This window comes from Pholcus phalangioides, unplaced genomic scaffold (assembly GCF_987345545.1).
Source record: "Pholcus phalangioides strain wild (caught in Gottingen) unplaced genomic scaffold, Ppha-v1.0 ptg000039l_1, whole genome shotgun sequence".
Taxonomy (NCBI): Eukaryota; Metazoa; Arthropoda; class Arachnida; order Araneae; family Pholcidae; genus Pholcus; species Pholcus phalangioides.
The window spans coordinates 31,148,798-31,174,321 of record NW_028301625.1 but is presented as its reverse complement, the minus strand read 5'-3'; the positions used below and the strand labels follow the sequence as shown (position 1 = coordinate 31,174,321).

General features: G+C 35.8%; 1 protein-coding gene across 2 annotated transcripts in view; it reads right to left on the bottom strand.

The window, feature by feature from the left end:
* CenG1A (Centaurin gamma 1A) overlaps nucleotides 1-25,524 on the bottom strand; it is a 248,044-nt gene that overhangs the window by 122,994 nt on the left and 99,526 nt on the right. For both annotated transcript variants that reach the window (XM_089253933.1, XM_089253934.1), the window contains exon 2: nucleotides 8,978-9,036. In XM_089253933.1, the coding sequence (XP_089110059.1) occupies nucleotides 8,978-9,036 (59 nt within the window). The remainder of the gene's footprint in view (nucleotides 1-8,977; nucleotides 9,037-25,524) is intronic.

The following is a 25,524-nucleotide window of genomic DNA, read 5'->3' as shown; positions in this document are numbered from 1 at the left end:
TCATCAACCGTATGTCGTAGAGCAGCGGTTCCAAGCCGGTGTTCTCTCCAGGGGCTCCGAGGCCGTTCGAGGAAAATTAAAAAACAGTAAAATTTAAAAAAATTATAAATATTTCTAAATACTAAAAATTAATCAGTAACTTTTATGGATAATTAAAAAATGGGCCTGACGGGCTCCACCATAGAATTTTTTTACTAAAAAGGGCTACGCCAGTCACAAAAGGTTGAGAAGAGCTGTTGTAGAGGAATGGTTTTAATTTCAAAAATGCTCAAAATGTGTTCAAAAATTACACTGTCAGTTTTGAGAGTGAAAATACAGTGCGTCACGAAATAAAATATGTAAATTAAATTTTTATACGGTTTCTCTATCCTTTAACTTCCAATTAGAAAGTTGTTGTCTTTTCCGACTTCAACAAAAGAGATCCTGTTTTTAACTGCAATATTCGCAGATATATTCGAATTCAAAAATCGGAGAAAAGTTGGGAAAGGACGGCATAAATGAAGAGCGTTGTCCGTTAGATTTTGCTATTTCTCAACTTTTCTCCGATTTTTGAATTAAAATATCTCTGAATATTGCAGTTAAAACATGGGGGTTTGGGCTCAGAAAAGACAGGGTAATGGCTTTTGATCGGAAGTTAAAGGACAAGGGAACCGTATAAAAAATTAGATTTTTTATTTTGCGATACTGTATTCTCACTCTTAAAACTGGTATAGGGTAATTTTTTTAACGTCTTTTGAGCATTTTTAAATTCGAATCGTACCGGTACGACAGACGGTTGATAAGATAAATGCCGTATTAGAACTTACAGGACACCCTGTATGTGTGCGCATACACGCAGAAAAATTCATATTCGTATCAGGTGGAGAGCACTTTTTTTTAATATTTCGTGAAACCAATTATATTTTTGATTAAATTTTAATTAACTAAAAAAATTAATTGAACATTCTTTTTTCGCACCGAAAAAAAATTAACATAGAATAAAAAAAGTGGTTCCTTTATTCGTGCAAATTAGCGAAACTTGTTTATAAAACAACCACTTAGTATCAAGAATTTTCATAAAATTCGAAGGCACACAGTTTCAATGAATAATTTTGATGCGATAAATTTGAAAAGACATTGCGAATCTCTTCCCTCTCGTCCTTCCAAAACTATCACGTAATAAAAACCTCACAAAAAAACGATTTTTTATTCAATAAAAATATTTATTGTTAGAGTTCTTGAAACCGAACAGTTACATCAGTGAAATTCGACGGTGAACAAACACCACAAAAGGAATTTCGAACAAAAATACATAAGGAAATTATACGTCATTATCTGTGTCGTCAAATTCAGCAGTCCTCCGAAAAATATCGATAAATCGGTTAATGAGAAACAAATCGAAGCTTGGAATTGGTAGTATTTTAAGGCTTTCAGATAATCATCAATAATTTATTACGTCTGCAATATTCGGAAGTCCAAGCAAACAAAACTGAATGAAATTAACTTTGAAAGTTCGTTGCTATTCAATTTTTAATAAAATACGCAGTAATACAGTACTATAGGAGTTTAATACGCATGACGATCAGCCATTCTAATTCCTATCACGCATTGAGATTTATATGCAATTTAAAAATCCCCCACCAGTGGGATACTGTATCAAAAATGTAGCTTGACAGTATGAAATTAGATTACTACAGTACGAGAAATTCGAAATTATTAGGAAAACCTCAAAAAGTGACAAAGTCACCCCAGTTTACGACAGGGCAGGAACTAGAGGGGAGCGGGGGGCAACTGTCCTGGGCGGAAAAATTTAGGGGTGGTAGTTTTAGGTGAAAAAAAAGAACACCGTTATAGAATTACCGAATTTTAAAGTTTTGGGGGCGGCAAAAATCCTAGTTACGGCCCTGGTTTTTACGGTATATCCTTTTCATAAAATACAGAAAATTCTAGTCCCTGATTATCCTGTTCACACCTGAGCCAAAACTGGTTATTAAAAAATAACTTTTTTTTTGTTAAATTTTAATTTGAATCGATATCTTTAGTAGGACCATTTGAGTTGAGAACCAAGATACACATGTGTACCTAAATTCAAAAAAAAGAATCATTAACCATTTAAAACCGTTAAAAATGAAGCACACGTGTACCTCTGGAGTGAGGAGATTAATGTTGCCATAACTTTTAACCAAGGGTCGGATATATAGCGGACAAAATGGCCACAACACTACTTAGGGGTTTTAATTGATGACAAACTCAATTGGGTCGCTCATTTAAAAAAACCGAAAATAAAGGCTAATCGCACAAGTTTTGGCTCATTCAGCAGGATCTAAATGGGGAATCAAAGATAAAGAAAATTTTATATGAGCAGGTGGCGGTTAAAATTTTGTTATATACTGCAGCCGTTTGGGGAACCAATCAAACTGCAAGACTCAGCAATCAGTTATTAGTAGCTCAAAGACCTTTTCTGTTGTACATGACAAGAGCTTACTGTACAACATCAACAGCAGCTTTACAAGTGATAGCGGGAGTCCCACCGCTGCCATTTCTAGCAGAAACTGTTGCTAAAACATCTCTTCTTACCAGATTGAATACTGATGTTCAAATTGATAATACAATAATATTTGCTAACTCATTTCAATCAAAAATATCTGGTTGGGACTTGCATCCAGCAACAGACGTAATTAATCAGGTTCACATATTGGAAGAACAAGAACCAGTCTGTATGCGAGGCATAAGACGAATAAGACAACCATAAGTATTCTTTATGGGCATTGTATAATATTTTATCATGTGTATATATTGTTTATAATTTGTGTTAATTGCATTTTTAATTGGGTTGCTGTATTTTTGAAACATATGACAACCATATTTTTATGGGCATCTTTTTATCAGCCACCTCGTTGGGCATTTTGTCTGTTGTGGCGTTGTATTTGTATAAATACAATCTTTACTGATGGGTCAAAAACTTCTTCAGGAACGGCTGCAGCATGGGTAAGCTACATAGATGATGTAGAGACAGCAATATGGCAGGTTAAATTAATGTATCAATGTTCAGTCTTTCAAGCGGATCTTCTGGCCATAAGGAAAGCAATACAGCTAGCTGCACTACAAAAGAACCCTGTAATTATTTATACTGATTGTAAATCTGGTCTTTTAGCCATATGTAATCCACTTTCAACTAGCATGGATGCAAGAACAATTAGAAAAAATTTATACCGTAACAAACATATTACACTCAAATGGATAAGAGGCCACGAAGGAATTCTCGGTAATGAACGAGCCGATACTTTGGCTAAAGAGGCAACAGAATTTGAAAATAATGTAGCAGACATTCAACCACCTGGGTCGGCAGCGAAAAAGATCTTGAAAGAATATCTGCTGAGGAAATGGCAAACATTCTGGGATAACCCAGAAACAAAAGGTAGGCAAATAAATATTTTACTGCCAAAAGCAAGCTTTAAAGCAGCAGGTTGGTCGAGAGAGACCACAATTTTCTTCTCTCATCATGGACCCTTTCCTAATTATTTAGAAAGATTTAAAAAATTCAATAATTCAAATTGAGTGTGGGGACACAGGTACTCCCATTCATTATGCTACTAGATGTCCCTACTCACAAGAATTTCATATTGTTACGCCTAGAAGTGAACTTATAAAAGAATGGTATAGAAGAATTCTTAAAGTTCCAAATTGGCTTATTAAAATTACCAATTTAATTCACTTTTTAGAAGCTAATCTTGAAAAAGTTCATGATAAACAGCCTCCAGTAATCTCAAGGAACTTGGATAATATTGGACCTTCCGATAGAGTTCTCAGATCCATGGTGAGGGAGAGAATTAGGGCTCCGAACATTGACCCACGATATGATTCTGATTTTGAAGAATGTATATCAAATGATAGTGTAGACTTAGATTCAGAATACTACCCGAGTGAGTAGTAATAAAATATCCAAGTTTTTGTACATATTCATTTTTATTATTGTTGTCACTTATTATTTTTGCTCTGTAATTGTAAAAAGATTTGTTGTAATTAACTTACTTTTGTTTTAAAAGAGGCTATAATGCCCAAAAAAAGAGGATTGCCCAAAAAAGAGTTTGTCTACATTTTAGACATAAAAACCACAAAAGAGGCAATAGCCCAATAAAAGAGGCAATCCCAAGGTAGAAGTGATTTGATAATAAATAATATTTAAAGGAGGAGGGAAGAGAGAGATAGAGAGAAAAAAAAACACCTTTTGGAATAAATTGGAAAAATTTATGAATTTGGTGAGACAATAATTTTCATCTTATTTGATATAATAATGGAAACCCGCTGGTGCCTGGCGCTGGGAGGACCAGCGTGAGAACTTCTTTTGTTGCTCCTGGAGGATACCCGCTGTTGCCTGGCGCTTGGTGGCCCATCAGCGTGAGAATTTCTATATTTTTCTTGAGGATACCCGCTGGTGCCTGGCACTAGGAGGCCCACCAGCGTGAGAATTTCTTTGGCTCTCAAGGAATATCCGCTGGTGCATGGCGCTAGGGCCCACCAGCGTGACAATTAAAGCTTTCCAAATTCTCTGTTGTACATTTTTGATTTTGAATATTTGCCATGCTACTGTTAAGACAATGTTCCACCGAGGACTGTTGTCGCGAGACATTAATCTAAAGCATAGATACGTTAATATATATATTTTGGATATGGTGGTCGGGTTGCGCTATGGCGGCCGCAGCGTTGTCGGTGTGAGAGGCGGGAGCGTTGTGGGAGATTGGGAGGGACGTCTGGCTCTCGGAAAGGCTCTGATGTTGAGGCTCATTTTTCCGCTATAGCTCACCCAATGGGGTAAAAGGCAGAAAATCACTTCATTGTGGTAGGCCTGAGCTATAGTCGGTTTCAGATAAAGATAAAAGACTTTCAAAATGTCAATAATGTTTGCGTCTGAAATGTTCGTCTTTCGGGTGTCACAACTTAGTTCACTGTATCAGCAACAGATTATCACGTCTTTTTTACTCAATCAATAATGTAGGTTCGCCATCACGTTATATACGGTTTATATACAAAGGTTTTTAACAGCTGGCTGATGTGAAGATATATTTTGGAAACAGAAAATTCAAATACCTTTGGGGGGAATAGAACCCACGTCCTTTCACTTTCCGAGTAAACGCACTAGAACAGTGGTTCACAACCTTCGGAAGCCCGCGGCACGGTTAATTTCTTTTATGTGAGTGGAAGGCCCGATCATACGCACGCCTAATGGGGCTTTAAATAGGTAAAAACGAATCGGTGAGCTACGCACGGCCCGGTTTCACTGCTGTCAGGGCACGGTACCCGGCCGCGGCCCAGCGGTTGAGAAACACTGCACTAGACTACAAAGGCAACGAATTTCTCAATCTTTCCTTGGAGCTCGTGTGCACTGAATTATTCTTTCCAAAAAATTCATCTTCGCAATAGCCAGTTGTTAAAAACCTTCGTATGGTAGCGAAGAGTGACGTCATCCTTGCAAACGTTATCTCCTCTTTCTTGTAGATCTTTGAGGGTTGTAACCTCCTTTCCCATAATCCTTTGCACGCGCGAATCTCCGACGACTTTAGTAAAGTGGGGTTGAATTGCCGGTCCATGTAAACGGATTTTTTGCGAAAATCCTTGAACCCGGTTTTAAATAGGCGTATTCCATTTCCCATGTAAACGGGCCTATTTACCCATTGTTTATTCTTTAATATTGCATCTTTGGGGTAGGGGTTTGAAACTTGTGTTTTAGTAGGTAAATCTATGATTGTTAAGCTAAACTTTTTTGAGAATCGGTTTGATCTTGAATGAGACTGAGATCGTAGACTAAACTACACTTTCTTTGAGTAACCTCTTCATGATGTTTTTCTAAAGTGGTTCCTTTCGTGTCGGTTTCATGAATTTTCTACTCATTTCGTGAACGATCTTGGTGTTGAACCCCTGCTTTAGCAGTTGATCCAATATTTTCAATTTCACCGTCTAATATGTCCTGATCCGAATAGATGTTAAATGCTCTGGCTACATAAGTACGAAACGCCGAGAGTTCCTATTGCATGGGATGACAAGATCTAAAATGAGGTGATCGTGAGACCGAAAAAGGCTTAAGATAGACAGAGGTTTGGAAGTGTGATTTCTATTTGAGGTTGCAGATTTTCTCTACTTCAGGCTATAAAAAATTGTTTTTAGTCGTCTTTAAAGGCAATACTACCGGTTATTTGGTTACAACTAACATTCCAATAACTGGTACTATTAGCTGCCTTTCAAGACAACTAGAAACACAATTTTTCATAGCCTGGAGCAGAGGAAATCTGCAATCTCACGTTTACTTGTCTCTCACAGCCTTCAATAAGTTTTAAACCATTTTATACCCATAAATACAAGATTAAATTAACACGATCATTGATCCAAGAATGTGAGAAATCGACCATCGCCTGTTAGAGGGTCACAAATTCAAATTTCATAAAGCCAGAGATGACTTTTGCAAAGTACGGAACGGACCAATATCATAACTATAAACGAATTTTTCCCAGGTTATTAGGATTTCAATTTATAAAGGTTTTTAAGAGCTGGCTGATGCGAAGATATATTTCGCAATGTGTCAGCAACTGCGATCTTTGGTCTGAGTTAAGTCCGACCGTTCAGTGCACACGAGCTACAAGGAAAGATTGAGATATTCGTTGCCTCTGCAGTCTAGTGCGTTCACCTACTCAAACGTGAAAGGACGGGAGTTCGATTCCCCGCAGGGGCAGTTGAATTTTCTCTTTCCAAAATATATCTTCGCATATCAGTCAGCTGTTAAAAACCTTTGTATGGATAGCGGAGAATGACATCCTCGGATACGGTGCATGTATTTATAAAAATATATGTCATATCTGAGATACAACAAAAATAATACAGTCGACGCTCGTTGTAACGACCCCCTTCGTCCCGTCAAAAACGGACGTTATATTGGGTGTGTAGTTATATCTAAAGTAAAACTTATGATAGTCGTTCTAAGAATACATTTGGGACTTATCTACCGGTCGTTTTAATAGAACGGTCTCTATAACGTAGTAGAGTCGTTATAACGAGCATCGACTGTGCCAGATAGTACGTTGGATCAGTTAGAACATCCATTTAAAAACACATATATATATATATATATATATATATATATATATACACACACACACACACACAGACGATCCCGCTTATATCGTTCCCGCTTACGTTTTTCCATGAAGGTTTTTTGAAAAACGTTATAAGCGGGATCCACTACATATATTTCTTTATCTATTTATTAATTAATGAATTAATCTATATATTAATCTACTTATTTATCTACTTTATTTTTTATTCATTTATACAGGGTGTTGCCTTGAAGTGGTGACAAACTCAGAGAAGTGATATTAGGCATCAAGAACAACAAAAATTATTATACAATTATACAACATGGTATCAAAAACCACGTTTAGTCGGTGAAAATCTCTCGGTAGGCATCGCCAGCACACCCGTTATCTTTGAGCGGATCCGACAATCATTACTCCGTCACCGTCGGCTGTGCAATGACGTTCGCGGCGGCAGCTTCAAACTCCTGTAATCATTTCTCTTGGTCTACTTTCTGACATTGAACTGTACCGCACAGGCTGTATTGTAATCATGCTGTTAAGTAAATTGTTTTTTACTTATTATTGACCTTTTTGTCCCACTCGATGTCATACCATTAAGTATTTTTGCGATTTTCACCGACTAAACGTGATTTGCAATACCATGTTCTATAGCGATTTTACTTTCTCTCGATGCCTAATATCACCCCTCTGAGTATGTCGCCACTTCAAGGCAACACCCTGTATATATGTATACAGGGTGATCCAAAATTCACAAGAGTTTTGAAAACTTAACTTTTCAACAGATGACGCTATTGTATAATGTCAAAAAGTACTTAACATGCATTTCATAGGCAGATGAGTTCATTGCGCAACATCCGCACAAGGATGTAGCTCAGATTTTTTTTTCAGACTAAGAAAGGAAAAGTTCAACACATCTTGACTTTTAGAAATGCTATCTTTGCGAAAAAAGCCTTATTAAACTGAAGTACCATTTGTTGAACAAAATCGTAAGTATTCCGAATTTTTTATTATTATGAAAAATGAAATCCTAGGCGTTCCGAAGCATATCTGTGATAACCGAATCTTTCTATTGTACATATTTAAAAAGTTATTGAGTTTTCAAAAGTCTTGCGACTTTCGGATCACCTTGTATATACAGGGTGTCCTGCAAGTGCTACTGCGGCCTTTACCTCATCAAACGTCCGTCGTAGAGGTGTGATTCCAATTCAAAAAATTACCCTATACCAGCTTTAAGTGTGAAAATAGTGTGACGAAATAAAAAAAGTTAAAATTTTATACAATTCAGCTCTCCTTTAACTTCCAATTAGAAAGTTGTTGCCCTGTCATTCCTAAGGCCAACAAAAAATTCCTAGTTTCTGAGTGCAATATTCGCTAAGATGTTCGAGTTCAAACATCGGAGAAAGGTTGGGAAAGGACAGCATAAATGAAAGGAGAATTGTCCGTTCGTTTTTTCTGTTCTTTCATAACTTTTCTCCAATTTTTGAATTCGAACATCTCAGTGAATACTACCCTTACAAACTTGGAATTTTTTGTTAGCCTCAGGAGAGACGGCAACAACTTTCGAATTGGAAGTTAGAGGATGTGGAACCGTATAAAAACTTACATTTTTATTTTGTGACACTGTATTTTCACTCCCGAAACTCAGTAATTTTTGAACACATTTTAAGCATTTTTAACTTAAAACCATTCCTCTACGCCATACGGTTGATAAGATAAAGGCCACATTAGCACTTACAGGACACCCTGTATATATATATATATATATATATACACATAAATTTTAACGCACGTAAAAACTTTATATCAAGCATAATTTTTAAGGATAAGTTTTTTACCAAAGTCAAATTATAACGCATAGATTTATATTGAAAATATTTTAGACGAAAATAATACAGTATTGACATTTCACATACCAGCCTAATATCAGGAACAGACCGGCTCAAAGTCCACTCCTGGCTATTGACGAATGAATCTGGAACGAAAAATTACGAGAAAAAAAAATTAATATACACTGCTTAAAAAAAAAAAGTTTTAGCAAAACAGGAGACAAAACAGCACCCATTTTTATTTTCACACTTGATTCAATCGAAGACATAATTAGAACTAACAAAGTTTTGGATTGTAAATATTAACAAATATATCTTTGAATATTCAAATAAAATAGCATTTCCTTGTGAAAAAAAGAAGCGTCCATTCAAAAGAAAGCTAAAACAAGTTCGAATAAATAATGAGATAGAGAAGATAGATTTCTGGAAAATATTCATGTAAACTTTGTAAAGGTTCGGAAAGAAATAAAAATACGTGACGAAAACGAGCGCAAGAACTTACAAGCTCGTAATAGAAAAAAAAACTTTCACGGTAGTCAAAGAAATAATTTGGTAATGCTCGTATAAGTGTGACTGTTTAAGAATAGTAAATATTCGAACAGTAATATTCCTCTTAAGCATAGGCGGAATAGACTTGGAAGTCTGGGGGGGGGGGGGAAGGTCATTATTGCTGAGGGGGCACGATGTCAATTCATATATACGTTAGATCAGTCGACTCCCCCTTTGACGCTGAGGGAGGGGGCAATGCCCCCCCCCCCCGTATCTCCGCCCATACTCTTAAGACATGGCTCTAAACACTTTCTATCATATTTACGATCAAGAGAAGCTAACAAATAAAAGTTACAGGAAGAAAAAACGACCAACTCACTTAGGGGCCATTCAAGTATTAAGTAAGCAGATTTTTAGCCATTTTTGACCCCCTCCCTCCTTGTCAGCAAATTTCGTCAGCAGCTTAGAATATTTCATATCTTCAAAAATGGTGGTTGATGACGTAAGCAACCTTCAAACACACCCCCCCCCCGTCATCAAAAGTCAGCAAATCCGAAACACCCCCCCCCCCCGATGCTGACGTAATACTTGAATGACCCCTTATAGACTTGAAAAGGTGTCAAGGTGCCGTCCTCAAAAAATTATAAAAAAATTCAAGTACATTCGTTTCACCCAGAAACACGTGAAAACAAAAAAAAAGCGGCGGAATGCAATTATTAAAGCCGCAAAATATTAAAAATTACAACAGTCGGCTATTCGTTGCCTCTCACTTCCTGGCGATTATCTATAAATAAATTTCTTTACACACTCAAAAATATACGTACTAGCTCTCCTTTTTCTTTTCTGTTGACTACTGAGTGAGGGGGAAAAAAGCTCCGTGTTGTCCCTCTGCATCATGTGTTGTTTGAATGACGTCACTCAGACTAGCGGGGCTGCGAGATTTTTAAATTCAATCTTGGCCTCTATTAGCGTTCAAAATATTAATACAGTAAAGCGGAAACCTGTCTTCAACGGAAAAAAAACGTGGTCCCGCGATTTCAATGCCAAAATAAACATTAATAACATGGATTAAACGGAATCTAAGGTGGAAACGGAAAGAAAAATTGTACCCTTTAACGGAAAATTTCTCACAAATGCTGCGAGTGTTTCGTGACCAATAGACCAAAGGATCATACAAAATATTAAAGTGCTCCACTGAAATCTTTTACGCAATCTATGCTTGCAAATGCGAGTTCTACATCATCCTCACTTTGATTACTATATGGTACAGAAACCCATTTCTGTACTTATTCTGTGGTTTTGATAAGCCATGTGTAGTAAAGCAGTTGCTTTCTGAAATTGTAACAAAATTTTTCGGAAAAGCAGGATTTTGCACGGGAGAAATCAGTGTGCGTGTTGGATTTCCAAATGAAATGCAAGACTTACAAAATTGTATGCAAGCTGTGTGCATTCCGTGATCGCAAGGCTAAGCAGAGCCGGAATTAATTAGAGAGGGGCAAATGGGGCAACTGCACTGGCGGCAAAATTTATAGGGTGGCAAATGTTAGACAAAAACACCGTTATAAAATCATCGAATTTTACGATGATTACGATTTTTTTCCCCATCGGATATGGTAGGGGAACGGCAAAATCGTGTAGATTTTTACTTCACAAAAATCCTAGTTACGGTCCTGATGATGAGGATTACATAAACACAGACGGTAACGTGCAAACTGACACGACAGATACTGACACCCTAATTAAAAAATTTCGAGAAAGTTAAAAAGAACGTAAATACCGTTATTTTAGAAGAAAAACGGTACGTAAGAATTTTATATAGATACTGTCAAACAAACTTAAATACAGTACGTAGTAATTATGGACTAATTATTTTTTATCGATTTTGAAATTTACTTTATCTTCAATTAGTTTATTTTTATTTTTTTTCAGTCATACACGAGATTGTTACATAATTTTACACATTATGTCAATCGAATCTTCATTAAGCGGAAACCTATGTTCAACGGAAAAAAATCTCGGTCCCTTGCGATTCCGTTGAAGACAGGTTTTACTGTATTTACAATTTTTTTTATGAGTGACCCATTATAATTCCGCCGGATTTTTTATATTTTTGTGCATACTGAAATGAGTGGTAATTTTTTTTTCAAAATTTTTCGAAGACGTCACCTTGGGGTCCTTTCCTTGTTAGCCATGACCTGAAATTAATTTGTCTCATTTAGAATAGCGAAGTTTTTTTTTCAAAATTCCGGGTTTTGGGTAAATTCTTGAAAAGATGTACATAATACATCTTTTCAAGTAGGGCTTCTGGTGGTAAATACCAAATGAGGAGATAAACCGGTCAAGTGGATATTTTCTTTAGTCCCTTCCATATTCTAATCGGAAATCAGGATATTGCTTCACTGAATATATTCCTAAAACCACATAACTAAATGATTATTTTTAGTCCGAATGTTTTGCCGCGGACAACAAAATTCACTATATTGTATACCATATGTTGCTTCATCATTCCACGCAGATGAAAAAAATTGTACACGAAGGGTAAAAATCTCTCGGGATAAGGACCTGATCAGCTATCGGCCGTTTTTGTTATACTGTGTAACAGAAAGGGTAAAACTGTATAGTATAAGTGTAGCAATCCAATATCACTTGTCAGTGGTTCAAAGAGAAGTTTTTTTTTTTTCAAACTTGGCGAACTGGTAGAAGACTCATTTCTTCATTGTTCAAAAATTTCATCAAATAAAGGTTCTTCTCTGCATCTCTTTACAATGCCCATAAAAGCAAAAGTCGTCACTTGGCAGCTTGGTGAAAAAATTAGAGATAAACTACCCACATCGAAGAATTTGTCCGATTTTGACCCGGTTTCTTGTTGGATCGAGTTTCACGCCATTTAGAAGGTTGAGGGAACTAATGGGAGAAAGAGCGCGAACATTGAGGGAGCGGAAAAATGAGACCGATTTGACCCTATTTCCCTGTTTGTCCGCACTTGGCATGTCCGATTTTGCTCCAATACCTTTCGTACGACGATAAAAATATTCACTTTGATTGAACCGTGCAAGTCCCAATGGTATCTAATTAGAGAGGCTTGACGGCATATTACCATTTAACCTCCTTCACGGACGGTAACTTATCCAAAATATCTACGGTTTCAGTTAAACTAAAGATAAAACGAGCCAAAAAATGGTTCAAAATACAGTCAAGTTTGCCGTTCATAAGTACAGTGGAATCTCCGTTAACAAACACCTTTCTGATCCCGGTCTCGTGGAATTTAGAGGCGGATTGTTTTAGCATATAGCGGTTAATGTATTTCACTCCCCGTTAGCGGACAGGAAAACATAGGAAAACAAATTTTTTCCAAACTATAATTTATTAATTTTTGGTCAAACTGAGAATCATTCAACAAAGATTATGCTTAATTCCAAACTCGTGCTTTTAAACATGATAAATCGTCAATTATTCGACATAACTGAATGGTGTAGGATGGTAAATTCGAATGGTAATGTTGGTTTTGTTTGCTGATACGTGTGAAGAATGCCAACATCACAAGAACTGTTTTCTTGTGATCTATCACAAGATAGTTTTCTATCATTTATTGTCTCACCAACATCACAAGAATGATAGTTTTGTATCAGTTATTGTCTCACTTATTTTAATTTTAATTATAAAACATGTGCAGTGCACGTATGTCCGAGTAAAAATAATTGGTTTGATGTGAGAAGAAAGGTTATAATTTTTTCCATATTTTTATCAAACTTCAACTTTACTTAATATTATTCAACTTTATTTGGGAATTATGCATAATCACCGGTAAAAGTGGTAAATGTAGTGAAATTTAATCAAACTTTCTTTATCGAGGCAATTGGCGGTTATTGAAGATGTATCCGATTATTATGTATCACTTTTACACATACACAGCAACACACACATACATTTTATCATCAAAATTTAAAGGAACCAATTGCGACCGAAGCCAAATGTCGTATAAATGTGAAAGTCGAATAAACGAGTTTCGACTATATATTGTACCTCTACATCAACGGACAAAACTTTTGGTCCCATGGATGTCCGTTACCTACCCGAGGTTCTACTGTATAACCATATTTCATATGCAAAGTAAACATACATCCTCGTACTGACACTATTCTGCAAATTTAGCAAATCTAGAATAAACGGTGTTTTCATTCTCAAAGGGATATTGTTAACGACCAATCACATCGCAATAGATATTACTTTGAAGGGACTTGAATGTCAATTCGTATAAAACCTCTCCACTAAAAACAAATTAATTTTGAATGAAAAAAAAGACTCCAATCTCGAACTTTTAGTCAAACAGTAAATAGACTTGAACCAACTACAGTATATACAGGGTACATAGGTAACAAGTCGTATGGCATTTTACTGGCAAACTGTTGATCCTAGAGGCACTCTTCAATTAGAAAAAGTATCCAAATAACGTGTAGTACTCGGATATACGTCATTCGTGTTGCAAAGGGTTGTATAGTTAATAAAATAAAAATAATTTCTCATATCGACACCATGTGCTCAAAAACCCAATTAGTTGATGCGCTCTCTCTCCTGAAGCCAACAACAAAAAATTCCACGTTTTTAAGTGCACCATTCAGAGACATTCTAATTCGAAAAACGGAGGAAAGTTGGGGAAAAAACCGCGTTAAATTCAGGTAAAACGGTATACCCGAATTTAACGCTATTTTTTTAAAAACTGTTTACCCGCATTTAAACGCTGTTTCTTTCCCACCTTTCTTCCGTTTATCGGATTCGAATATCTCAGTGAATATCGCACTTACAAACGTGGAAATTTTTTTGATGGCATCAGTAGAGACAGACTAACTAATTTGTAACAGGGCACAGGGTGTACGTATAAAATGCTAACATTTTTATTTCAATAACTATATAAAACCCCCTTTTTTTTGCAACATGAATGACATACGAGTACTATAAGTTATTTGTATACTTTTTCTAACTGGAAGTATGCCTCTAGGATCAACGGTTCACCAGTAATATGTCATACGCTGTTACATATATCAACCCTGTATAATGATTTATAGATGCATTTAGAGAGAAAAGTCTTTAATCCTCTAGCCGGCACTGAAGAGGTATCTCGCCTTTTTAAAAACATTTTATTTCAGCAATGACAAGCCCAGATATCTTGCAAGGCTGATTTCTCGATGAAGAACGTATCTTCCTTTTTCTCCTTACTTTGCATTTTCTGAAAATGGGAAGCAAAATTCATGAAAAAAAGATGAGGCATTTTACATGATTTTTTGCTATGCCAGTAAGGGTTAATGCACACAAAGTGCGAAAATCTGATATAATAACTCAGTACGATTTTCAACCATTAACAGAAGAATGAAGCCAAATGGCATTTTTATCAAAAATATACGGTAATACACGAACAGTCATCAACAAGAACGATGTATACAAGGAAACTATAATTTACTATGATATAAATTTCGAAAGATAATATACAAGGACAGTTATCACAATTTCGATCAGTGAAACCATACAAAAAGAGAACGAATCTTTTAAGAAGCTAAGCCAAAGTGGAAGGGAAATAAAGAGGTTAAATTCGAGAATAAATTTCTTGGGTAAAAAAAAACCTCATGAATAGGTCACGATTCGACAGGCCCACGCTTTATATGCTAATGCCCTGAAACTCGAACAGCTAGTTTCGAACTACAAGTAGGATTAAAATATATTTCATTACGTCCAGATAGAATGATGTTAACATAAGTGAAAAATAACGATGAGTGACCAACTTAAAGAAAATCATCGCAACAAAGCAGTGATGAACTACAGAAACTTGATAGTTTTTTGGAGTTAATTTTAACAAATAATCATGCGTATACTGGAAAACAAGAGAAGCGAACAACCAGTGCGTTCGCAACTGGATACAAGGTAATATACCCTGAGCACATTCGAGAAATTTAGGGAAATATATCCAATTTTAAGTTACTTTGCAAACAGAACAGTTATAAGGATTAGAGAAGCTCAAAAGAAGTCTGGTTAATATGTGCATTTTAATACTTTTTCTCTCTATCACTCATTATACACTAACGATTTACACTGAAGAGCCAAAAAAACTGGTACACCTGCCTAATATCGTGTAGGGCCCCCGCGAGCCCGCAGACGTGCCGCAACACGACGTGTCATGGACTCGACTAATGTCTGAAGTAGTGCTGGAGGTAATAGACACCATGAATCCTGCAGGGCTGTCCATAAATCCGTAGGAATAAGAGGGGGTGGAGATCTCTTATGAACAGCACGTTGCAAGGCATCCCAGATATGCTCAATAATGTTCATGTCTGGGGATTTAGGTGGCCAGCGGAAGTGTCTAAAGTCAGAAGAGTGTTCCTGGAGCCACTTTGTAGCAATTCTGGACGTGTGGGGTGTCGCATTGTCCTGCTGAAATTGTCCAAGTCCGTCGGAATGCACAATGGACATGAATGGGTGCAGGTGATCAGACAGGATGCTTACGTACCTATCACCTGTCAGTCGTATCTAGACGTATCAGGGGTCCCATATCACGCCAACTGCACACGCCCCATACCATCACAGAGCCTCCACCAGCTTGAACAGTCCCCTGTTGACATGTAGGGTCCATGGATTCATGAGGTTGTCTCCATACCCGTACACGTCCATCAGCTCGAAGCAATTGGAACCGAGACTCGTCAGACCAGGCAACGTGTTTCCAGTCCTCAACAGTTCAATGTCGGTGTTGTCGGGCCCAGGCGAGGCGTAAAGCTTTGTGTCGTGCAGTCATCAAGGGTACACGAGTGGGCCTTCGGCTCCGAAAGCCCATATCGATGATGTTTCGTTGAATGGTTCGCACGCTGACACTTGTTGATGGCCCAGCATTGAAATCTGCAGCAATTTACGGAAGGGTTGCACGTCTGTCACGTTTAATGATTCTCGTCAGTCGTCGTTGGTCCCGTTCTTGCACGATCTCTTTTTCCGGCCGCAGCGATGTCGTAGATTTTATTTTTTTCCCGATATTCACGGTACACTCGTGAAATGGTCGTACGTGAAAATCCAAATTTCATCGCTACCTCGGAGATGCTATGTCCCATCTCTCGTGCGCCGACTATAACACAACGTTCAAACTCACTTAAATCTCGATAACCTGCCATTGTAGCAGCAGTAACAGATCTAACAACTATGCCAGACACATGAGTTTTATAATATATATACTGTGAATTCCTTTATAGTATTTATTTTTTATCTATATAATATATGATTCTAGGCATGTTTTAATTTCATTTGTATCTCGTTATATTTTTGTAAAGGGGGACAAATCCATTCATTGCCATTATATTAAGATATTGAGAAGTCTTATCATCATGTAAATTGATATCACCAACTATTAAAAGTATTTTGCTTCAATTTCTGTATATTTTGTTCTAATTCATCATTAAATTATGAGATGGAATAAGAGTGCAAATAGTATAATAGTAATATATCAATGTCATAATCTGGGAGGTATATACGTAATTCTTCAGTAGTTAAAAATTTAATATTTTTTTGTATTCTGATTTGACATTTTTTATATACATTATTACTCTCCAGCTCTATTGTAGTTCTAATGTTTATATAGCATCATTATATACATAATTCCTTCAAGATTAAAAATATTGTAATTAAATAATTCATCACTTTCAATCCATATTTCACTTGGGCATATATCTATTGATTCATATAAAGTTCTAAGAAATACTACTAAAACTGTCAAAATTTGCTCTTATACTCTAGATCAGGCATCTGCACCACGATGCTCCCTGAAGTACCTAGAGTGCACGATGTTCATACCCGATTTCGTGCTCGCGAGCATTTGAGATCAACGTTCCAATTAAACACCTTGGAGGAATCGCATTTAAGAATTGAAATCATTTCATGCATTCGTATGTCAAACTTGCCGTAAGGGTGCTTTGCTCCCTCTTCTTTTGATGATGGGTACAGGCAGTGCTCGCGAAAGGAAAAAGGCTGAAGACCTCTGCTCTAGATATACAATGTAAGAAACGTCAATGTTGATTCACAACAGCAGTAATAAAAGTTTTTACTTCACCAATGTCCTCCACAGGTTGTTGATCCTGCATCTCAAGAAAGTTCTCAGTGTTCATTTGTATTAAAGCTTGCTTTTAACTTTTGTAAGATTCTTGATTTTTTTTTATCCAGATAACTCTTGAAGTTTCATTCCTCCGGAGAAATATTTTGCCTTCCTTTGCAAACTTATTTTTCGTTTGTCTTGCCAGGTGAAATATTTTCTATGGTTAAATGCTCTAACATCTTGAAAGTTAGGGTTTATTTTATCTGCGGTAAATCTATTCTGAAGCTTAGCCTTTTGTATCCAGATGTTTTTTTTGATATTTCACTGTTGAATCTTTCTATAATTGGTTTGGGTATATTGTCATTTCGTGTTGGAACTCTGAGCACTTTCAATTTTTTCAGATATTTCCAATTGTGTTTTTACTGCTTGATTCATTCCATGTATGTTCTCATTTTGGGTTTCTGGTATTCCATTTTTCTCAATGTTCGTCTCATTTTGGTTTTTAATTCATTCATGTGATACTTTAAATCTCTTATTTCTGCTTTCAGGTTTTTATTTTACATCTTGAATTCTTGATTTTCTTTGCTTATTTGTTGTTCAACAAATTGTTCAACAACTTTCAAATTTTCTACATGTTTTTAAAAGTTTTTCATTCACTTTGAGTTGTAATCTATTGACCTTATAAACTCCTTCATTTCATTTTTCATTGCTTCTCGTCTATTATTTTTTCGGTGACATGTTGGATAGTTTCCTTTACTTCCTGTTTGAAATTACAAGATTTTTTTCTATCCTAACCAATTTGTCTTGGTGTTCATCTCTCCACTGTCCGTGGCTCCATCTTGTTTCTTTTCACAGTTTTATACATGTGTATTTGTTTTTTAACTTTCGCCATTGGATTCGTTCACGTCTATTACTTTGTCCTTATATTTTCTGCAGCGTTGTTCATCCATCCCTGATATTTTCCGACCAAAAAAATTGTGAATTTAGAGTTCTTAGTTCGAATATTTTTTCATAGATGTGGCGACTCCGATTCTCGTATTTCTTTTTTGTCTAGTTATATAGCTATACTTTATTATTTTTTTAATTGTCATATTATATTATTTGAACACATTTACCGTCCTCAGTTTTGCAGTTCCCAGCACTGATATTTTTCATAATCCACTAATAAAATACTTAATTTTTACGTTTATTTTCGCAGCTCGATAACCGTGCGTTTGTAAACATTGTAATATTTGAGATGGCAACACACCGTCAATGTGTAAAAAATGGGTTCAATACTTCTTCCAGAACCTGTAAAACAAAAATTTCAAATAAAAAATTTTAATCCTACCGCGTTTAGACATAGAATAGGTGCCATCTTTAGAGGAAAAGATAGCAAACATTGTTTGAGAGAGAGATCATGACCATATGATCTCGCTCTGATCCAGTTCTGCCAGTTCTGATCTCGCAGGGTTCTCGTCAGAACTCTCTCTCTGGCCCGACATTTCCCCACAAACTGCTCACTGGATAGAAAATGATCTGATTATTCAACTTAGTCGGAGCATAGTTTGGCATACACTTGTAGTTCAATAATATTGTAGTTAGCTAGAACAAATTGATTTTTCTGTTTAATTACCAGCAAAAAATTTTCATTGCACTCAGTCAAGAAATATCACATGAGTCATTCGTATAATTACACTCTAATGCCAGGTGTTCATAATAAAACGCTTTCCACAAACATAATAAAATGGAATTGAAATATATAAAGGGGTTATAACACAAGAGGAATAGTATAAATCACCCATGACGTTACACGTCAGTGCATTCGTGTCACCGCTCTCCTCCTCCTTTACAACTTGTTAGCCGACAGTTCATCTTCGGCAAGCATCCTACACAGATATTATCGTCAACGGTCGTTTCATATAAATTACACGCAACCGTTACGAAAGTTTTAAGCTGAAATAACGTCATAAACGTTTTCAAAAAGATCGCGTGATAAACAAAATCGTGATGAGAGTTTAATTTGTCTCGTGTGCCGTTGATAACTATTTCGGGCCCTATATCGATAGTGCCGACCACCACGCAAGTCTCAACCCCACATTCTAATAAATACGCCAAGGTCCTGAGGACATCCGACAGAAAAAATTAAACGAAGCAGATATCTCAACATCCGTCTATCGTTCAAAAGTTTTGTGGGAGAAAAGAACGCGTTATATATACAATTTATTCCAATTAAACTATAAGAACTGCTGTCATTAGCGCCTTAATTTCGTCTAAGCAGAGGGTCATGCATAATAATGAACCGATGACACAATCATCGTGGAAAAATGAACTGTATACGGAAGTTGTTGAATATCGTCTTTCCAGTCATCACATCATCTTTAAGAAAAACCCTTGCTTTAACATGCTGAGACGAAATAAACGAATTCAGCATACCTTTTAAAAATCGCAGTTGAGAAATTGAATATTCCTACTTTATAATGGAATGGTGGACGGGGGAAACTCTTTAATACTTGTACGAGTAATTTCAATTAGCTATCAAGCGTAAAACATTGACCTACTTGTTATCAACTTCTATAATCTAATCGTCTATCTTGACCAACTTCTATATACATAAAAAAATTGCATTTACTCTTACCTTTTCTCTTGACATTTAGAATTTTCATTATTGACAAATACTCCGAAGGTCTACTGGTTAGATTGCTCATACAGGATTTGTGTGTTGTGTTCCGAACGGATAAATTCCTTTTCTCTTCAATTCAAGTTAAAGTTAACAGTTGAAACCATGCCACGTACTGAATGATTCAATTCAAATAGGCAATAAAACTTGAATTCATGCTCCGAACAGAGACTCCATTAAGATGAATGGTTGAAGTCACTAAAATATTATCAGCAATACATTACTGCTGACGGTTCGGACATTCATTCATTACGTTCACTATGCTGTCTAATAAAAATAAAAAGGTCGCCATTGAAATTTCACGCATTCTGTCAATGTGAAAAATTCAGAGGAAGTCAATATACTAATGGAAGAGGGTGCACAGCAATTTATTCTCCGCTACTAAAAAGAACGAAAGCCGGCGTCTGTGTGGCGCCTGACATCGGAAGTGAGCCGCTTCTATATCTGTAATCGGTGAAGACACGGAGGTCATCTCATCTTACTGCCCATGACAGCTTTGTGTGTGCGAAGGTGAAATAGAATAAAAAATTCAAGGAAAGGCGCAAAAAAAAAAAACAACCCAGAAGAAAACGTTTATGACAAGATTGGAATAAAGATATTCTCATTTAAAGAATCCTACATGATAAAGTCAAAAAAAAAATTATCAAAAAAATCTAATTTCTCGTATTTTCAAAATTTCTAATTTCGTATTTGTAATTTCTCATTCGTATCGAAAAATTCATGCACCAAGGCAGTCATTGATTTTTCATCATCTTCATAATGAAATGTGATTTGTTACAAAGCAAAAAACTGGTGTTTTAAAATAAAAAACTTTCGAACACGCATTGTGGCATATTTTTTTTAAATTTCTTTAGTCAGATGTTTTGGAACCATGAAGTTTCGTTCGAGTAGGATGACTCTCTCGGAACTTACCTATTGGTAGCACAGGCATATTTTTTCTTAAAGCTAAACAAATCGTTGGATTCGCAAACGGACCACTTCACGACCCAAGATTGAAACGAAAAATGAGTAAGAAAAATAATGACCTACACAGTCTAGTATACATCTCAAAATATCCCGGATATTTAAAGCTCTCACGTCCGGCCCAACAGACGCTGAGAGACTGAAGTTCAAGATTTATTGAACAAATATTTTAAACGCAAATGTTTTACAATCAAGCGGTAAACTCATCAATATTTATAACTTGTTAATTTCCCACATTGATTGATGAATGATAAACCCAAGTTGAAGTAATCAAAGATTCAATTAGAAGCAGTATAGTAAGCATTTAATGATAATAGTATTTATCCTTACCAAAAGCATTCTACTTCTGTTATCATGGTATTCAAAAAACTAACATTTTCAGAAAGATGGTTTTTTTTCTTTCTCTTGCGTTCCTCAGTTGAAATTTAAATAAAACATAAACCGACCAGAGCAAAAAAACTCCGTTATAATTCAGCATGCTACTTACAACATGAGAGAGAGAGAAATACGCGTCAGATAATTTTCTTACATTAGAAATTTTTTCGATTAATTCCAGCCTTTTCAATAAAATTAGATTCTTTGAAAATAATTAAATGAATATCATTCCCTGCAAATAACAAAACGGAAAAACACAAATGATACGCGCGAAATGAGAATGCTGTCATGAAACTGGATGCTGGGATGATTGAAGTGCAAATGCTAACGAAGAAAAAAATATTAAAGAAAAACAGATGAAGAAACTTTTTAATGACAGAACTTCAGTCTAAAATATCACTGCGAAGACATAATTATTCCAGAATCATCATCAAAAAACAAGTTTCTGATTCCTAGGAGCATCCCAAATGAATGGAAGACAAGGCATTTTTCTTAATAAAAAAAAGTTTTTCTTCATAAGATGACGAAAAAACCGAACACATACGGTTTCAGTTATCCAATCTCGCTGGGCGCTATAATTATAGATAAATATCTAAATTTCATTAGCGTAAATGAATCTCGTTGACCATGACATCACCATACATTAGTAACTTGAAAATCAAAAAAGAAATGGGTGAATAATATACTTTCACACAGTACACATGTGAAGTCCAGCTTATCCAGCAATTTACATATGCAGCAGTGGAAAATGAAAATTTGATTTTTGTAGCAGCATTTATCAGTTTTGTAGCACTTTAAAATTTTGGCAGCAAATAAAATAGTTTTTACATACATATATGCAGTAGCATACACAGGATTACTTTTTACTTTAAAAAAACAGTGTTACCTCAGCTCAGAAGAAGGGGGTCTCGCCCCAAGGCACAAAATACATAGAGAATTCCTCTAGAAGAAATTTTTAAATCGTAAAAATTTTTTGAGAGACTTCCTGAGAGATATTTATAACAGACATTTTAACACACTTGGTACTTGGTGATTGAAAAATTCGTGATTTTAGATTTAGCTTCTAGACTTGGTAATCACTAATTTTAAAAAACCACTACAGGAGAGACTTGAAACACTCATTACAAAAGTACTAATTTTTCTTGTTTTTGCCACTGATGCAAGTCTAAGTTTTGCTTTTGTTTTCTTCAGTTTCAAGCATTTTTGAACATTTGATCTTGCTTCTTTTACCACAATTTACTCATTTCATATTTAAAATAAGTGGTTTCTTTTAGTTACTCTTGATCATTACCTCAATTTGATTCAGCATACTTTGAGATAATTTCTTTTGCTGCATCATTCTTAGAATATGTATTAGAAATTCTAAGAAATTTAATAGAGTGGTTAAAAAAACTATACTTAAATTATTTTTAACTTAAACTATAATAATTTAAACTGTGAATGTGAATTCACAGCTTAATTCAGTTTCCAGAAAGCTACTGGAAAATTTTTCCCAGCTTTTCTTTTTTCCCATATTTGGGAAACATCGATTCAAGTCCTACAGTACCAGTTGCCACCTATCAAATTTTGTGTTGAGAAGGTTAAGAACAACGTAGTCATCACTTGAACTTCCTCTTAAATCAATTAGAACTGTAAATTAACTCACAAATTAGATTTATTCAGGAAAAAAGAGGGGAGTGTTTTTATTAAATGTCATTCTCCTGGCTATTTTTTTTTGCGAGAAATATGTAATTGAAAATTATTTTCACTTTACCACGTTTTTCAGTTCAGAGACGTCTATTATTTCTGAAAATGATATGGTTTCAACATGCTTGTTTCTGATCAGTGTTGTAAAACGTGTAAAAATGTCTCTCTTGACATTAGGTAACCAGAAGAAAGGTTTCATCATATGTTGGGGGGGGGGGGGAGTGAACAAAATCCAAATTTATTGGTTACAACATAAAACTGTAGTAACGTTTCATCTAAAGTAATGTAAAGACTTTGTTCTGAGAATGCAACTCGTGCTCTAGCAAAACAGAGACAAATAGAAGTCTGTTCTCCCTATAAAATTAACGAAAAAAAGAGCGAAAAAAAAAAAAAAATGCAACTGATAAAAAAATTATCCAGAGTATCAGTTTTTGTCTAAGTTGAAAATAAAATACCAAAATATATGGAACATGTTGCGAGTGTCGAGCATAAATATCAAGTTAGGTGCAGAAAAAGGCAAAATGCCTTGTCGGATTTGCGTATCTCTTAACATAGTTAAATTTAAATTTTTATTCATGAATTTTTAACAAACTTCATATTGCTGACTATCTTATTTCTGAGGATGGTGTCACACTCCGCTGTCCATGGAGCGGAGAGTCACATCATCCTCGTATAAGTCGCCATCTGGTGGCATTGTCAGCAATTGTGAGCTTTGGCCTGAGTTAGGTCCGACCGTCCATGTACGGTCCCGTTCAGTGCACACGAGCTCCAAGGAAAGATTGAGATATTCGTTGCCTCTGTAGTCTAGTGCGTTCACCCGGAAAGTGAAAGGACGTGGGTGCGATTCCCCGCAGGAACAGTTGAATTTTCTTTCCAAAATATATCTTCGCATCAGCCAGCTGTTAAAAACTTTTATATATTTCATTTATTAGCAGATAAGCTGGGTCCCTGAGAACTTTTCTGGAGTTATTGGTTTACTTTTTTAATTTTTTGTTCTATTTCGTGAGAATGTGGCCCATATATTGCATTTAAAGTAAGAAAAATTTTCATAAAATTATTCAGAAATACAATTGGAATCAGACTTAAAAACAGATTCTAGTTTCCATTTTCTGCAACATTTCTATGTAAACCTTCTCGTCATTCTTTTTTATGCGTCTTATACATCCCAGTTGCTTATTTATCAGAAATTACGGGGGTGATGACATTATATTTATTTTCTAAGTGGTTCAAAGAGAAAATTCTTCAAATCAGAGTTTATTGACTGAAATCTTTTTCTATACCAAAAGTTTTCCATAGAATAATTTTTTAAACTTCACTCACAGATTGTCATGTCAGTAAAACTGTTTAATAAACAATATATGTTTTACTATACCATTCAATAATGTTTTATTTGAAATCGTTAATTTTGTACGTTTGGTTCAGGATTCCCAACTTTTTGCTCCATCAGCCTCTTTCTTCAGAATTTTTTTTCTCTCATCTCACTGCCCCCCCCCCCTCCCCAAACTCAAGAAAACCCATAGGATCATATTTTACACCTGTAGCTTCTACTGCCCTACCCTCCGAGACCATTTCATCGCCCCCCCCCCAGGGAGGGTATTGCCCACTTTGGGAAACACTGCTTTAGATACATGGCAGTAAATTTGGACTTGAGAATGTATTCTATATATAAATATATATATATAATCTTTAATTTTAAAATTAAAATATTTTTTTTCTTTTTGTGTAAAATTTCTACTTATGATCAGAATCCAACTTCGACAGTCAGTTTTTAATGATAATACTGAAAACAGTTATTGAGTATACATAATACATAAATTTTTTTCATCTACATTTTGGGTTGGAGAGATTTTCTAGGGCCTCCTGACACAATGACACTGATGTCTAGATATCTAGCTGTACCACGCGTTATTTGCTTAGTTTTCCTAATTGCAAGTATGCCTCTAGGATCAACGATTCGCCAGTAGGGTGAAAATGCCCAGGTCGATAAGATACGCGCCTAAAGTACAGAAGGATGTTTAGGTGTCGCGAGTACGATAACCGATTCGTCCTTGTCAGAAAACTTTGACACAGGGGTACAACAAAAACGGCGACATGACCACAGAAAAATATTGGAACCGCAGGAAGTCCCACATCGAGGAGTTAGAGCACCAACCTCTCGGTGATTATAAAAAAAAAGCTGACGCGCAAAATCGGCAATAAATCGTAAGTCCCGGTTTAATTAGCCCTCGTGTGCAGAAAATGACCGTGATGCGACAAAAATGATAAAATGATTAAACAGTAAAATGCGGCAAGGGGAATTAAGTAATCACCCTATATATTTTGAAACTGGCTAACTGACTATGCTTTAGAGCAGATGAACTTTGAGGAACGGACTTTTTAATCTCAATGCCAACATTTTATAGG